We start from the raw sequence: 14658 nt of genomic DNA, 5'->3' as shown, positions 1-14658 counted from the left end.
GGGCTTAAAGAGACAGGCACTAAAACAGAGCGTTTCAGACAGAGAGTGAATACAGGTATATTCAAACAGACAGTATGAGAAGAATGTGTTTTTTAACATTAAAGCATGTAAATATGTTCAAGAAGAAACCAAAAAATACAAAAATGTCCTCTTTAAATGTTTATTTTTCCAATGTTGCTATAAGAAATCATTTTAGTAGTGTAACGTGGTTGATGGAGACACTGTTTGGTGTCTTCAGGAGTCTTTACCTTCAGCAGTGGGTGGATCTTGTCCACGGGGAGAAGTAAGGGGTTTCTCCTCTTGCGTTTCTCGATAGCTGACTGGGCGTCGGCAATCGCCCACTTATCAATCGGGTGGGGAAAGGTTTTCTGGACGCGTTCCTGGAAAGAAGAAATTACTCTCTTAACACTTGATAAATTTGGAAGCATTAAGATGACTGAAAGCTATTCAACTGGTTATGCGGTTTAGAACGTGTTTCCAAACTGCAGTTTGTCAATTAACAACATATTATGAATTTACAGTGAGATGCTCCACAGAGTGCATACCTCTACGTCCTGAACGGAGCGAGGCTGGGCCACACACAGCATGTTGAGCAGCTGTAGGATCAGCTCCTCGATGTGCTGCAGGGCATCCTCCTTTGCCAAGAGGTTTGGGTGGACCTGCTTTTGTACCTGAATGTTAGAGACAAACGTATAAAAAGAGACATTAGTGAAGCGCACAGCAAGGTGTTTGAAAGAGCATCCTGTAACTCCAAAAACTGGTAGAGGATTTTGGGGAATTTGGTTTTCATCCGAACCTCTTTCTCCTGCACAGCACACATGACGTCATGATGTTAGGCTTAGGTCACGTTTAATGACGTCAAGACAGCAAGTACAGACAATGACAGATTGAAGACAAAACACCTTCTCCCCCTTTTTTTTTAACATGTTTCGGCCCATTAACTATACGTCATTTCCATGGTAACTTTCCAAACTATACCATTAACGAGTTAGTTTCCATTTATTTCACAGCAGTGTGAAAATCAACTTGTAAAGATGTTGAACTTTTCATCACAGTGAACATTTGGTCACTTCTTTGTCAATTTTATTATTACATGGTAATACAGATCAAATAATTTGGACGATATGGCCAAAATCTTCTATCCGATGTAGGTCATTTCATATCTCGCTCCCGGTCTTTAAGTCTGATGTAACACCCTTTCAAAATACTTTTTCTGGGTCCAAACAACAATGGCCAAACCTGTGGACATTTTACGATCCTGTTTCACTGGGAAATCTATCACATTACGGAGATAAACAACGGTATTTCACTGTGACTTTGAAGACAGAAAATGACTAAATTCACACTTTGACATTGTTCCTTCTCGATTTTATTTTCCAACAACACAATTTGTGAACGCATAGCTTTTCGGCAGCTGACTGGATGCAAGTGTCCTTGAATGCACCACCAAGGCAGTATCAATTTGAAGCCAAGTAAATGTTCACTATGTTTACATCTCTCAAACAAATTTCAAGTATGAATGCGCATTGATTTACAGCGCTGAAAGTAAAAAATGGCTGCTTGGAATGTAGGAAACCAATGGACATCATATGATAGTTATGAATTGCTGGTTCTGCTGTAAGACGAAGCTAACATGATTTGTAATTTTGGGCACCACAAACCCACCAACATCTTTATATAAAATCTGGCAGCACAACAGATAAATCCACTCTCCATTAAACGCAATAATTCAGCCTCAAATTGAGCTGCAAGACATTTAAGACAAATAAATCTGTCAACAAATATCACCTCCAAATAGAGGGAAGGAAACATGCATTTAAATGGTCTGTTCTGCTGATGTATTAAGTCATCCAGGCTTTTCTTAGCAGTGGGTGGAACCAGCCTGAGAGAAGGTGTGGTTTTTAGGTGCAGACAGCAGTGTGGGTGTGGCTTCATCAGGTCTACAAACGGAAGGAGGAGGGCACCCCCCCAACCTCCAACCTCCCAAAAGTTGTCGTCATTCGGGCCGTGCCCTCTTGCAGGAATGCTGTCAGTTGAGATATTTATTATAGCACCCAAAGCAGACTTGGGGGGGGGGGGGGGGGGGTAGATAGAAAGACAGCCTAACATTGACTCTAGACTCTAAAATCCAGTCCTGTTCACATGCTCCCGATGGAATTGCCCTGGCATACAGTAAAGTGGGGTATTATGATGACAAAACATTGCCCCCGGATTAAGGAATGTGAGAGGAGAGTTAAAAGGTCAACGCAGACCGAGCTTCATGCATTCTTGAGCTCTGACTTTACAGAGATGCAGCAGGATGTCCCCTCGCTCTCAAGTCTGAGTTCATTTGTTGCATTTGAAGGTGAAATCCTCACTGAGGGGATTATTAAAAAAAGACCCCACTGTTCTCCTAGACCTGATTTGGGTTCAAATTCTGATCCATTAACTACATTCAGATGCCTCTTAAAAACAAGAGGAAAATCTGAAGCTGCAGTTCTCATTTCTCTCATTTACGTTTCTGTACGTCATTTCTGTTTTGATGCACACTCACAAGACCTAACAGTTATAAATAAGCCACAAGTATAAACTCTACTTGGTTAAAAAATATACATCAAAGCAGAAGTAGGTTATGAGATATATCCTCTCGACCGCAAATAGGCACTTGACCAAATTCCACAGGACACCAGGAGAGTGAGTCACCACACTGAAACTACGGGGGTTTCCCTTGACTCCATTCACAGATTAGTTGGCCCGTTTCTGAGAGGCTCACATCCAACAAGTGCTGTCTATCTCCAACAATGTCAGGATGGGACGCGGAGCAACAAAAACACATATCTGAATATAATTTGAATAAAAGCATAATAAAACTTTAATCCAAACACAATACGTGCAGCTGTAACACTGTTATAAGGGTTTAAAAATGAGAGGATGGATCCTATTGTTGTACACCCATCATTGCCCCTCTGTCTGGCCTTGATGCCCTCTGACAATCGTGTACCCGTCGGCCACTGCGGCCTCGGTGCCCCGCTCTCTGCCTGTTCTGTTTCTTTCCCAGCGCTGCCTCTGCCCTGCCAAGTCTTAAATGATTCTTTTTGATTTTAAGAAAAGTGTTTATTTCTCACTTTTAGAAATGGATTTGTCAACCACAAGACAATGAGGTAAAGTGGAATAATGGAAAAACTGACCCATTGTTTGAGATTACGAGAAGAGAAGAAGCGGGACCCTTCAGGACCCAACACAGCCAAAAAGACTACGGAAAGGCAGCTTGATGAAATTGAATGAATGGATGGATTACAATGCAGATGTGAAGAGTTTTAAAAATAATTATTTTACTTGATGTTTTTTTCAATTTTACTTCTGTATTAACCTGTTCACAGCTTCTCCAAGGTCAATATCTTCTGGATTTATTCGTTTTCAAAACTACAGTAATAAAATGAATTTGCATCAATCTGCAACAATTCATTTTCATATGTAAATATTTTAATTCAAGTCTTGTAGGATGAGTGCTGGCTGGCTATAACAAGACATTTAAACGTGTCACTTTGGACTCTTTCTAAACAAATGGCTGTGATTTTGACCAAATCAAATAATTAAAATAAATATAAATAAAATAAAATAATGAATATAATCGGCAGGCTAAGACTTTAATAACAGTTTTCACTGACTGAAATGAAACTTACATACGTCCTATGAACAAGCTGCTCACAGTGAATCTGTCAGTTCTGCTTGATGACGACGTCTAAATCGAGGACTGAAAGCAGAGCGGGGCCATGTGCAGGTATGACTGCTGCTCAGAGTATTTACAGTAACACTGAAACTTGAGCCTAATGGGTGATGGAGGCAACGTGCTCTACTATAGTTGGCGGCAGGCGGACGCACAGGCAAAGTGAAAGCAACTGAGTGGAAAAATAGCTGGGGAACTCCTGATTTTGAAAACCACTCAGAACATCAGAGACAACAGACACGGTTTTTCTCATGGTAGGAAAAACAACCTTTCTCTTGCAGAGGCACTACGGCAGGTGAATTCAAAACATCCCCCCTCACTTACCCAATGTGCAACAACTGAAATACAATCAGGACAACAGATCTACCAAGGATTTTTGGGTAAATGGCAAAATTATAGCCATAATGAATAGAAAAATTACCTGTTTTCTAACGGAAAGAAGCAACATCTAGTGTCGAAATGATTAAGCAATCAATCGATTAATCAATTAGTTAATGAAAAGAAAACTTTCATAATGTATTGTGTCATTACTCAAGCAAAAGATTCATTTAAATGTGAGGTTTTGCCAAATTATGACATTATAAAATGGATATCTTCTATGAAAAGATTCATCTTTCTTTCAGTGCTAATTAATCTGATTATTTTTTTCAAATCATTGTTTGGTGCATAAGTATAAAATATTTAGTTATAAATATTATTTTTGTTTCCTCTCTCAGAAGACTGAGAACACCAGCAAATATTGAGAGTTGAGAAGCTGAAATATGTGATTTTCTGCAACACCTGATGCAACTATTCCGTTAAATAAAGGAACCATTCAAGTATTTTTTCATGAAAAAATGGCAGAAAATTATGTTTTCAGCCTCAAATATGGAGATTTCCGGATTTTCTCTGTTTTATGTCGTATTAAATTGAATACCTTTTGAGTTTTGAAAAAAAGACATTTAAAGACGTTACTGGTAACTTTGAGAAACTGGGACTGAGATGTCATTTTGTAGACCAAACGATTAATTGATTAATCTAGAAAATGACTGGGAGATACATTGAAAATCAAAATAACTGTTATTTTCAGCCCTAAATCTCCTAATTATATATATTCTCATGGTTTATATTGTCACTGTTCCTTAACTGTACATTAAGAGTCCTTTGGTATTTTGACTGTTTATCAGACAAACAAACAACTTCTAAGTGTCGCCTCGAGCTTTTGGAAATTGTGACTTTATAGATGAAAACAGTTAGTTGATTAATAAAATAAAATAGTCTACAGTTCAATTAATAATGAATACTCTGTCGCAGGATGTCCCACTCTGTCTCTTCATGTAGGCAGAGACATTAAACTGAAGAGTATCTCAATCATACATAAAGCTTTCATGCACATCCTCCTGTGCCATGTTAAGGTGTTCAGTTTCATGGGTCAGCTCCATTAAGCAGCGAAAGGCTAGCGTACAGGAAGTCCCAGCGCTCGCTCGCTCACTCACTCTCCCTTTTTCTCCGTCCTCCCGCCCCCTCCGCCTCCACCCCTCCTCTCCTCCTCTCCTCCTCTCCTCCTCTCCTCCCTTCCTCCTCTCCTCCTCTCCTCCTGCCTTGTTCTCTACCCGCACAGCGCAGTCGCCCCGGGGGAGAGCAGATCATAGCAGCAGACTGAGAGGTATTGATGTGCGTGTACGAGGAGGCAGCAGCAGCAGCAGCAGCAGCAGCAGCAGCAGCAGCAGCAGCAGCAGCAGCAGCAGCAGCAGCAGCAGCAGCAGCAGCAGCAGCAGCAGGCTCATACGGCACAGACTGGAACAGAGCCAAAGCCAGGAGAGGGAAAACCAGGATTCACATGCAGACAAAAACTACGAGGAAAGAAAATTCAACTGGATGATGGTTTCTCCTCAGGGTCTTACAGTAACATCATCATGGCTATATCCGTTTTACCTGCAGTGTGAATAGTAGAACACACTGAGCAGAAACGTCATCCATGAATGTACTAAATACCAAATGCCATTTCCCTTAAAAAAAATGGACCAATAAAGCTGCACGATCACCAGAACTGCAGCACCATTATTGTTTGACATCTTGAACGTGAATTCAACTTTTGATTATTCCATTATGAATTGTTTGTAGTGGTTCTGTTCGTCTCTTACATGAGTTTATTACATTGTACGTTTTATCCCTCAAGAGTCTAACCAGAGACAAGAACTGCAAATTAGCTACAGCTAAAAGTCCAGTATATATTCCATCTCTTGCATGGTATTTAAATTTAACAATGCCGATATGTATGGTCCATGCTAAAACAAATCAAATGTATTCTCTTATTTAATTGAACAATTGATGAATTGTTTAGTCTATTAAAAGGTCAGAATATTAAAAAATGTGTGAGGTGACATTTTCAAATGTCTCGTTTTGTTCGACTAACAGTCCATAACCAAACCAAAGATATGCAGTTTACAATATCAAACTTGGAGAAGCTGATGATGTTAAAAAAAAAAATCACTTCAACAGTTAACAGATTATCAAATTAAATCTACCAATCTACTAATCAAATAACCAACTCATTTTTGCAGCTTTAATTTAGAGTGAGAGTGAAATATCAGCCAGCCGATATTGGCCCATCGCAGACTTGCGTCAATATGAAAACTATTTCTACAGAATATATAATGCAGAAACCAATGCTTGGGGTGATTTAGAAATGGCATCATATAGCCATTTATTCTTATTTATGAAATGTTAATTGAAAGATACTGAACATACAGTACTGTTAAACTATTTATTTTATTTTTCATCTATTCTTTATGGTCAGCAAAGACTGAACATGATGTTTATTTAGCTATGTATTTTGTTTTTTATTATGTATAATGATGTTTAATATTCTTTAATAAGTCTTCTGAGCACCTTCACATCAGTGCAAAAAGAAAAAACACAAAAAAGGTCTATTTTAATTTCAGCTAAAATATGTTACTATGTCAGCCGCCATATTGGTAATCCTTAGAAATTACTAAAAATCAGTATTGGTCTTAAAAAAACATTTCATTCTGACCCCAATTGTAAATAGTATTTAGGTTTTTCACTGAAGATCAGACAAAACAAGCAATGTGAACAATGGGCGCTAGGAAATTGTGAAGTAGAAATATATTTTCTAAAAACAAATCAAAGAACTTACTTAACTGTCAGAAGCAAATCCAGAAGGACTCTCTATATAGAAAATACACCATTAAATGTATTTAACCCTTTTTTAGAGAGTTGAGGCAATAAGGTGTCTGTAGAGACCCGGGTCTTGAAAGAACAAATATGACATAGATAAAAGTGCGTTTATGACATCCTGTATATTCACACAGTAGCTTAAACATAACGTTGTGAACACGCTGACATAATGAGATGTGACAGAAAAACAATGGAGCACTGTGGAGCTCACAAGTGAAATCTGATTGTTCAAGTGGAAACAGAACACGCAGCATTTCTCCTAATCTCTGAACAGTCATTTTACAAAAAAAAGGATTTTATTACCCCGAAAGTGCGACATCATCAAAACTATAAATCGTGGAAACTGACACAAATGTGATAATGCAAGGAGCTGACACATGCAGGCAACATATGAAAAAAGTAACTCAAGTGTAGCTGCAACAAAAAGATGCAGTTGACCTTTTTATTCGGCTTGCACTGTATTAAAAACTAAAATCACACACACACAGGGATCAGGTGTTGTTGTGTGTGCTGGTGGCAAAAGAACAGAAAAGTTGGAGGTAATAATAGAGGCCGGACGGTGTTAATACAGGGTTAACATTTCTAATTCAATTGATTATTCTCCTGGCTGCGTATGTGGGGCTGCATCAGGCTCAGGTTGCAGGTAATGTGGCTGTGTGGCTGTGTGTGGCTGTGTGTGGCTGTGTGTGTGTGTGTGTGTGTGTGTGTGTGTGTGTGTGTGTGTGTGTGTGTGTGTGTGTGTGTGTGTGGAAGTGGGGGTGGGGGTGGGACTTGTTATTATACCCAAGCATGTGTCACTGTTTGTGATTCATGCCATGACATCATCTGCCATTACAACCAGACTGTCTGGGGAACCATAGGCCAGAGATCAACTCTGAGACAACAGGCGCATGCGCGCGCGCGCACACACACACACACACACACACACACACACACACACACACACACACACACGCACGACAAACACAAAGAGACATAAGCCTTTGGACACACAAACAGAAACAGACACACGCGCCAAGACACACTCTAGATGACAAACAAACACACGTGAACACAACAAAGAAACACACACATACACACACACACACACCCCTGACATTTAGCTAGCCCTCCTCATATTCACGTCATCAAGAAGACAATGGCTGGATGATGTGCCGTCAACAGCACATGGCTTCACCGTGACCCCAGTCTGACCCGACCCAGTGACCCCTGCCTGCCTGCATCCACCCATCCTCCGCCTGAACCCAGTCTGAGGACGGACTGATGTTCGCACACTTGATTCAATCTCTGGGAAAGGGTGGAGAACATGTGTAATAATCAGCCCGACTCGGCGGAGGGCCCTGTTACCAGGATCATCCTGTCTGATCAACAACACATAAAAAACTCATCCAGAGTATGTCACTTACTCTCCAGCATTTTTATTAAAATTGATAACTAGGTAGAATAAGGATGGAGCTCTTGTGGTCACCTGCTGCTTCACTTCTTTTCACTTGTGTATTTATTCCTTGTTTTTCTGCAGCAAAGCTAGAGAAACACATCCACACACCCAGGGTTAAAAAGCACAGAAATATATAATATAAATCACCTTTCTGAGGTGAATACTGCATATACAGCATTTGGTTTGGTTTTTCCTCAATTTGTCTCTGCATTTGTGATCTCTTCGTCCCATCATTTCCTGTCATGATACCAGAATCAGAGGTGCATCCCTACAGCATGTCGAAGTGTTAACCTCCTACTTGAAGATATTGCCAGCTATAGTGAACTTCCTTTATCGGACAGGATGCTATTCAATAAACCTGGAGTAACTGCAGCAACAATATTAGTAGTAGATTGTAGCAGCAGCATGTGAACGCATCTATAGTAATTTCTTTCCTGCCAGGATTACAGCTCACAGCAGAGCGGCTTCAGGTCAACAGGTCCGTCACTTTCTTCAAGTGAAAGTTTCTTTCAGCTGACGACAAAGATGAGATGGATACGAGGCGATAAAAATAAAGTAACACAGATAAACATTCACAAAAAGACCGGTTTCTGGTACCAGGAACTTTATAAATGTAAAAATACTTTCTGAAAGCTTGAGCCGTATCTGTTATCACATTTGATTGGACCTCACACAGTACAGCGCCTGAGTGGAGGCTTGTAATAAGTCAATGTGTCTGATTCTAAAATGACAACTGCTCTGTCTGGCCTGGATGAAAGTGGCAGCAAAACGCCTGACTGAAATAAAAATAAAAAGAGACCTCAGCTAAGTTTTGGCCTGTTGTGAAGTCACCCTGTCAGAATTGTAACCGACTACCCACGCTGACAAGATAAAAGAGGCAACACACACATAACAACAAAGCATGCTTGTAACCCGACCGATCTCCGCTTTATATGTTGAAGCCCTGTGAACTCAGCGGCATCGTGCCGCGCTAACTCAACATGGCACTGGAATGAAACTGTACCCAGCGAAGCTCTGGCCTTTCTCTCGATGCCAGTGAAACAGCAGACCCGGGGAATGCACAGTTATTATCAACACCGGCATGTCAGAGGCTTAATGACGCTCTTGCCGAGCACCAGGCACGAGCCACAGTGATCAAGAATAGCCGGGACACGCAGACGCAGCTAGGAGACGAACGTTGAACTCCTCCTTGGTGAAATGTCAACGACAGACAGAAACACAGACGGCTGAACATGTGTGTGAAGAACTAGTGAGCCTTATGCTTTTACTGTGTGTATTTCTGCCCTTGATGACAGGAAACAAAAGACGGCAACAACTTCAAGTCTCGCATTCTTCACACCTTCACCAGACACCTCCTCATTCCAGATTTGCAGTTACGCTTGCATTTCTTACGTTAAGAGATCACAGTGCTTAAGTAGTGTCATCCAGACCTGCCACTAATGAATGCTTTCATGATCAATTAATCTTTTAAACCAGGGGTCTTCAACGTTTCTTAGGCCAAGGACCCCTTAGCTGAAAGAGAGAGCAGGGACCCCCTGATGCAAATATTGCATAAATTGAGCTGTATAATAAATTGGGCCTACAATGACGTGTAGGGCAGCCTAAAGACATAAAATACTATGATATATAAATAATAATTACTGGCATATTCATTTATTTATGCATCATGTTTTAATGTTAAACAAAGCTGTAGAAAGGCACAATAAATCAGTAATCTTAACTGTATCTGTGGAGAACTACCTGACCTGCTAGGCCAGTAAGTCTGTCATCCACATTAATTAAATGTTTGTTCTTGGATGTTTTTTCACAGAAAGGCTGATTCGTCTTTGCTAATTATATGTTGGATTCATGTTAAAAGTATATTTTCATACATATTCCAAATTTTTTTAGATCATTCTGCTAGTGATCCCCTACCAGCTGAAGGTGACACTTCTTAAAACTACCTCCCTGGTTGATCACAAAGTTAGTTCTCCTGCTCCGACTCTGTCTACCTATCAACAAGTTTTCTTTAATCTCGCCTCTAAAACAATCATTCTCTCTGGTGGAGTCATTCACCGTGGCTACTTCTGACAAGGAACACCCCCGGTGGACAGCTGTGAAAAACAGCAAGTCACAGTCTGTCAAAACCATAACAAACCTCTCTTGCGTCAATCTCTGACAGGCTTTCCCTCCGGCAGTTGTGTAACAAGTTGAGACAATGAAACCGCGGCACCACGGCTCACCACCTGCTCTCTCAGTTTCACCTGATTCATCACGGCATCTCTACTGAGCCACGGATAACTGACAGAAAAAGGACTGTGTTATTTATAAACATGGTGTTGCTACATGGCAGGTTTCTGTAGGCACTTTGTTACTAAAGTTAATGAAATTATGACAAAGACTTTTAATGCATTAAGTCCCTGTGTTACCAGGTTTAAGGCCTAGTTGCCCTAAAGGAAGGTTTTGATAATGAACAGCGTCATACAAAGTTTTTGTTATTTCGGGTGAGTTTGAATGTTACTTTGCATTAAAAAAAAAAAAAAAAGGAAGGAAGAGCAGATTGTGTGTGCCAATAACTGATCTTTGAGCGAAAGTATAAAGTAGACACTTGATTAGCTGCACTTTTAAACAAAGAGAGTAGTTAACCAACTGCATCAAAGCACGGTAGAAGATGTCAGTAATACTGGGAAATGTATTTTGGAGTATAGACGTGTATGCTTTGAAAATAAACTTGGTCTGCAGTACTTCTACATCTATTTCAGGAAGTCAAATACTACAATATGTCTCATTCCAATTAAGTCTGCAAGCTGAGAAGTTTCTACTGTGATTACAGAGTATTATAAAAGTCTAATGCCTGTAGTCTCAAGTCAAGTCTTGGGTTCAACAACCGACAGATAAATACAGATTAATTCTTGTGAAACAGATATTGGTCAAGACTCAACAGTGATGAATGGACATTTTCTTAAGTTTCTTTTTCATCAGAACAAAAAAAAAAAAAAGGATGCATCATAAATGAAGAAACATCAATAGTCCGCTAGTTGGATTATGAGGTGTAGGTCATAAATTGGTGCTGCTCAAATCTCCTACAGGTCACCAAGGTGAGCAGCACATTTTACAGTGCCATCCTAATGTGCCATTGCATTATAAGCTTGCATTACTGTTACTCAAAGCACAGCACAGGTATCCCAAAAGCATGGAAAATTAGCAAAAGATGTCCTGTCTCTAACTTGCAAAACAACACAGCTTTTCCACAATAGTCTGTGTTCCTCTTTTAACCCATTAGTGACTCCTTTGAGCTCCAACCACATCTGGAAACAGGGGTCTGTGTGTAAACTGTGCGTTTACACACAGACCCGTTACGAAGGGAAAGCAGCCTGCATCTTCCCGTATGTAAACAGTGAGGCTTTATATATAACATAATGGAACAGCAAGCCAGAGAACATTTGATAGTGAAACAAAAAGAGCTGTAATAACTTTGCGTTTTCAGTTGGCACAGAGTACCAGACTGTCATGAGTTTGCAAGTCTGAGTACAAAGGCTTCAGGAAAGCAGGGGGAGGTCAGAAAACAGAAAATAAACCTGGTGATGATGACAGGGAGAAGCCAAGATGATGCAAGAAAAGAGAAAGAGAGGGACAGTCAAAAAGGAACCGATACGGTTTAGTCCTGCTGACCAAGGACATTAAAATTACAATGTTTCCTGCTGGAAAGTTTATGAGAATTAAGTTGAATTTCTTTGGAAATAAAAAAGGAGGGAAACTTGACATGTAAGTGCATCATAAAACAGCTGCAGGAGGTCTCTGCAAGGATGAGACATCTTTGCTGTTAGACCAAATGAGGAACAAATAAAAGAGGTTGGCAGCAAGACACACAGCCACAGACACACACACACACACATACACGTCTAATGATGTTTGACAGAGCCTTCCAGCTGCAGGACCGTGTCACTCATATTTAATTTGGAGGCAACATCAGCACCCTGCAAGTTGTTAGTGTTTACCCTCAAAACTCTGATATCAACAGATCAAAACACTGTACAAACTGGTCAATACTGACCTTCTTCAAAATGAGGATGGGGTAAATGAAGTCATTATGGGGAACTTGGGTGAAGGACTTGTTGAATAAACTGTAGACATGTCAACAGCCACAGAAGATGAAGAAAACCGTTTCAACACTGACAAATGACTAATGTAATGATCAGTGATCAACAAAACATATTCATATTTGGAAGCTGGTGTTTTGGCAGTTGTTGAAAATAAGTGACAAAAAGTTTAGTTGAGTAAGAAAAAGCAGTACCTCCATACAGTATACCCCACACCACCAGTGAGTCTCCAGTTTGTGTTTTGAAAGGGCAGTTTAGGGACTTTGTGGGGATTAGTTAAGTGAAGTAAATAAAGTGTTTACCTTCCGTAAAGCTTGCACGAAGAGGCCTCTCCATTTGTGACTGTTCTCGTCACTAGAAAAGTCGTATATCTGCTGGGGCTGCATTGCTGCTGTAGCGGCTCCTGGCGTTGCCGTGATCCGGGCTGAACTGTCAGCATCGGCCCCGGATAGATAGTCCTTTGGTGGGGTGGGTCAGTCCAGGGCAGCAGGCAGGCACGGTGGAAGAGAGTCACAACTGTCTGACTTTGCAAATACGAAGAGTATCACTAAAAAAACACACTGCAAGTCCAGAGTCGAGGTTAAACCGAGCTACAACACAAAAATAAGCACATGTAGCTGTAAAGTTAACTCGCTAGCTTTGGTGGCTAACGAGGCTAACTGACAAAGCTAACGGCTAATAACAATGTTGCTAAGTGTTATACTTGCTACTTGGCGTTTGCAAAAAAGCTTGTAATAGGCACATTAAGTTCAGCGTTAAGTCACACAGACATGGGAGCCCAGTTTGCTGCCAGCTAACTACAGCTACTTTGGTTATTTGCTGCCTAAAACACCTGTAACGTTAGTAGGCTAGCGTTAGCACGACTAAGCTAACTAATGCTACAGGCTGCTGCCGTTGGCCTTGATGCGCTCCCGAGTTTTATGTTGTGGCACACGACCCGTTCAGCTCCGAACAAGGCACACTTTCTCCTGCGCTGTTTACTTCACATTTAGGCATTTTTTTCCCGGGAGTGATCAGGCGCTTAAATCCAAGGTAAATCCTCCCAAAAACAGCGATGAGTCCGAGGCATTATCTGTGGAGGAGCAGGGGAGCAGGCTGAAGAGCAGGCGAGGTGTTTTTGGTTTGAGAAGTCGAAGATGTTCGTACCAACTCCGTCCGTCGGTCCGTCCGTCTGTCTGTCTGCTGCTCTCGGAGCTGCGCGACCGCTGTCAGGCACGCACGCACGCTGCGTAATTTCAGATTTTTTTATTGGACAGAGAAGAAACAAGGCTGGACTTCTGTCTCATTGCATAATGTAGCCCCATACTGTATACAGAAGATATATAGTTTAAAAAACACACAAAGATCACGTAACACCAGCATTTACCGATCACTGTTTCCTGTTATAACACAGCTGAACACTGTGGAGGACTAAACATGACTCAAGTCTCAATAATTAAATAAGTACAAATATAAATGTTAAAATAAATAACTAAATACATGAATAAATGTATACGTAAAATAATAAATGAATGCATACGAACATAAATGTATGAATAAAAAATAATACATCAAATATTAAATAAAAATGAAATGCTTTATATTTATTTATACATACATGTTCACCTAGATTTACTTACTTATCTACGTATTTCTGTGTCCATACGAGGTCCCATTTGTTCATATATTATTTATTCGTTATTTATGTATTCCTGTATTTATTTATGCATTTATTGAGACTTAAATCATGTTTAGTCCTCCATAGAAAACAGACATTTTGTTACACAAGTATGTGCAAATAAATCTCATTTATTTCTAGCATCCTCAGTAAAAAATAAAACAACCATTAAAATCAACTAGCTTTAGCAACAGCACTCATTTTTGCACATTTGTGCTCACATTGGGACTCATACTGTGTGTTTGTTGCTGTGATTCTGCCTCCCTGTGGACAAACTGAATAGGTGCTTCATTGAAGAACTGCTGCAAACAACTGTTAAAATAAAAACATACCAAAAAGGTTTTAAAAAGACAAAAAAAAAAAACCCTTGCATATACAGATCAACTTTAAATACAATATATATGCACTATATTTTATGGTCACTATCTCACCTTCTCCCTGCACTTTCATTGGAATAAGAAAAACTCACGCTGGGCGATAATTCAATATGATTATTTATTGTCTTTGAATGAACTCATATTGTGATGAAATCATTCTGTATATTGCGATACACAGTTAAATAATCAAAACCGATAAACACGTTATTATTTTGACTTTA

The 14658-nt window shown here is 40.1% G+C and overlaps 1 protein-coding gene across 2 annotated transcripts in view; it reads right to left on the bottom strand.

The window, feature by feature from the left end:
• The window catches only part of sos2 (son of sevenless homolog 2), a 33856-nt gene extending 20299 nt beyond the window's left edge, over window positions 1–13557 (bottom strand). For both annotated transcript variants that reach the window (XM_083924952.1, XM_083924953.1), the window contains exons 1-3: window positions 12706–13557; window positions 546–671; window positions 249–380 (exon numbers count right to left, since the gene is read on the bottom strand). In XM_083924952.1, the coding sequence (XP_083781078.1) occupies window positions 249–380; window positions 546–671; window positions 12706–12789 (342 nt within the window). In that variant the 5' untranslated portion in view covers window positions 12790–13557. The remainder of the gene's footprint in view (window positions 1–248; window positions 381–545; window positions 672–12705) is intronic.
• Window positions 13558–14658: the final 1101 nt, after the last annotated feature.

This window comes from Echiichthys vipera, assembly GCF_963691815.1.
Source record: "Echiichthys vipera genome assembly, chromosome: 12".
Taxonomy (NCBI): domain Eukaryota; kingdom Metazoa; phylum Chordata; class Actinopteri; order Perciformes; family Trachinidae; genus Echiichthys; species Echiichthys vipera.
Note: the sequence above shows the minus strand (reverse complement) of the source record. Positions and strands in the feature narration are given on the sequence as shown.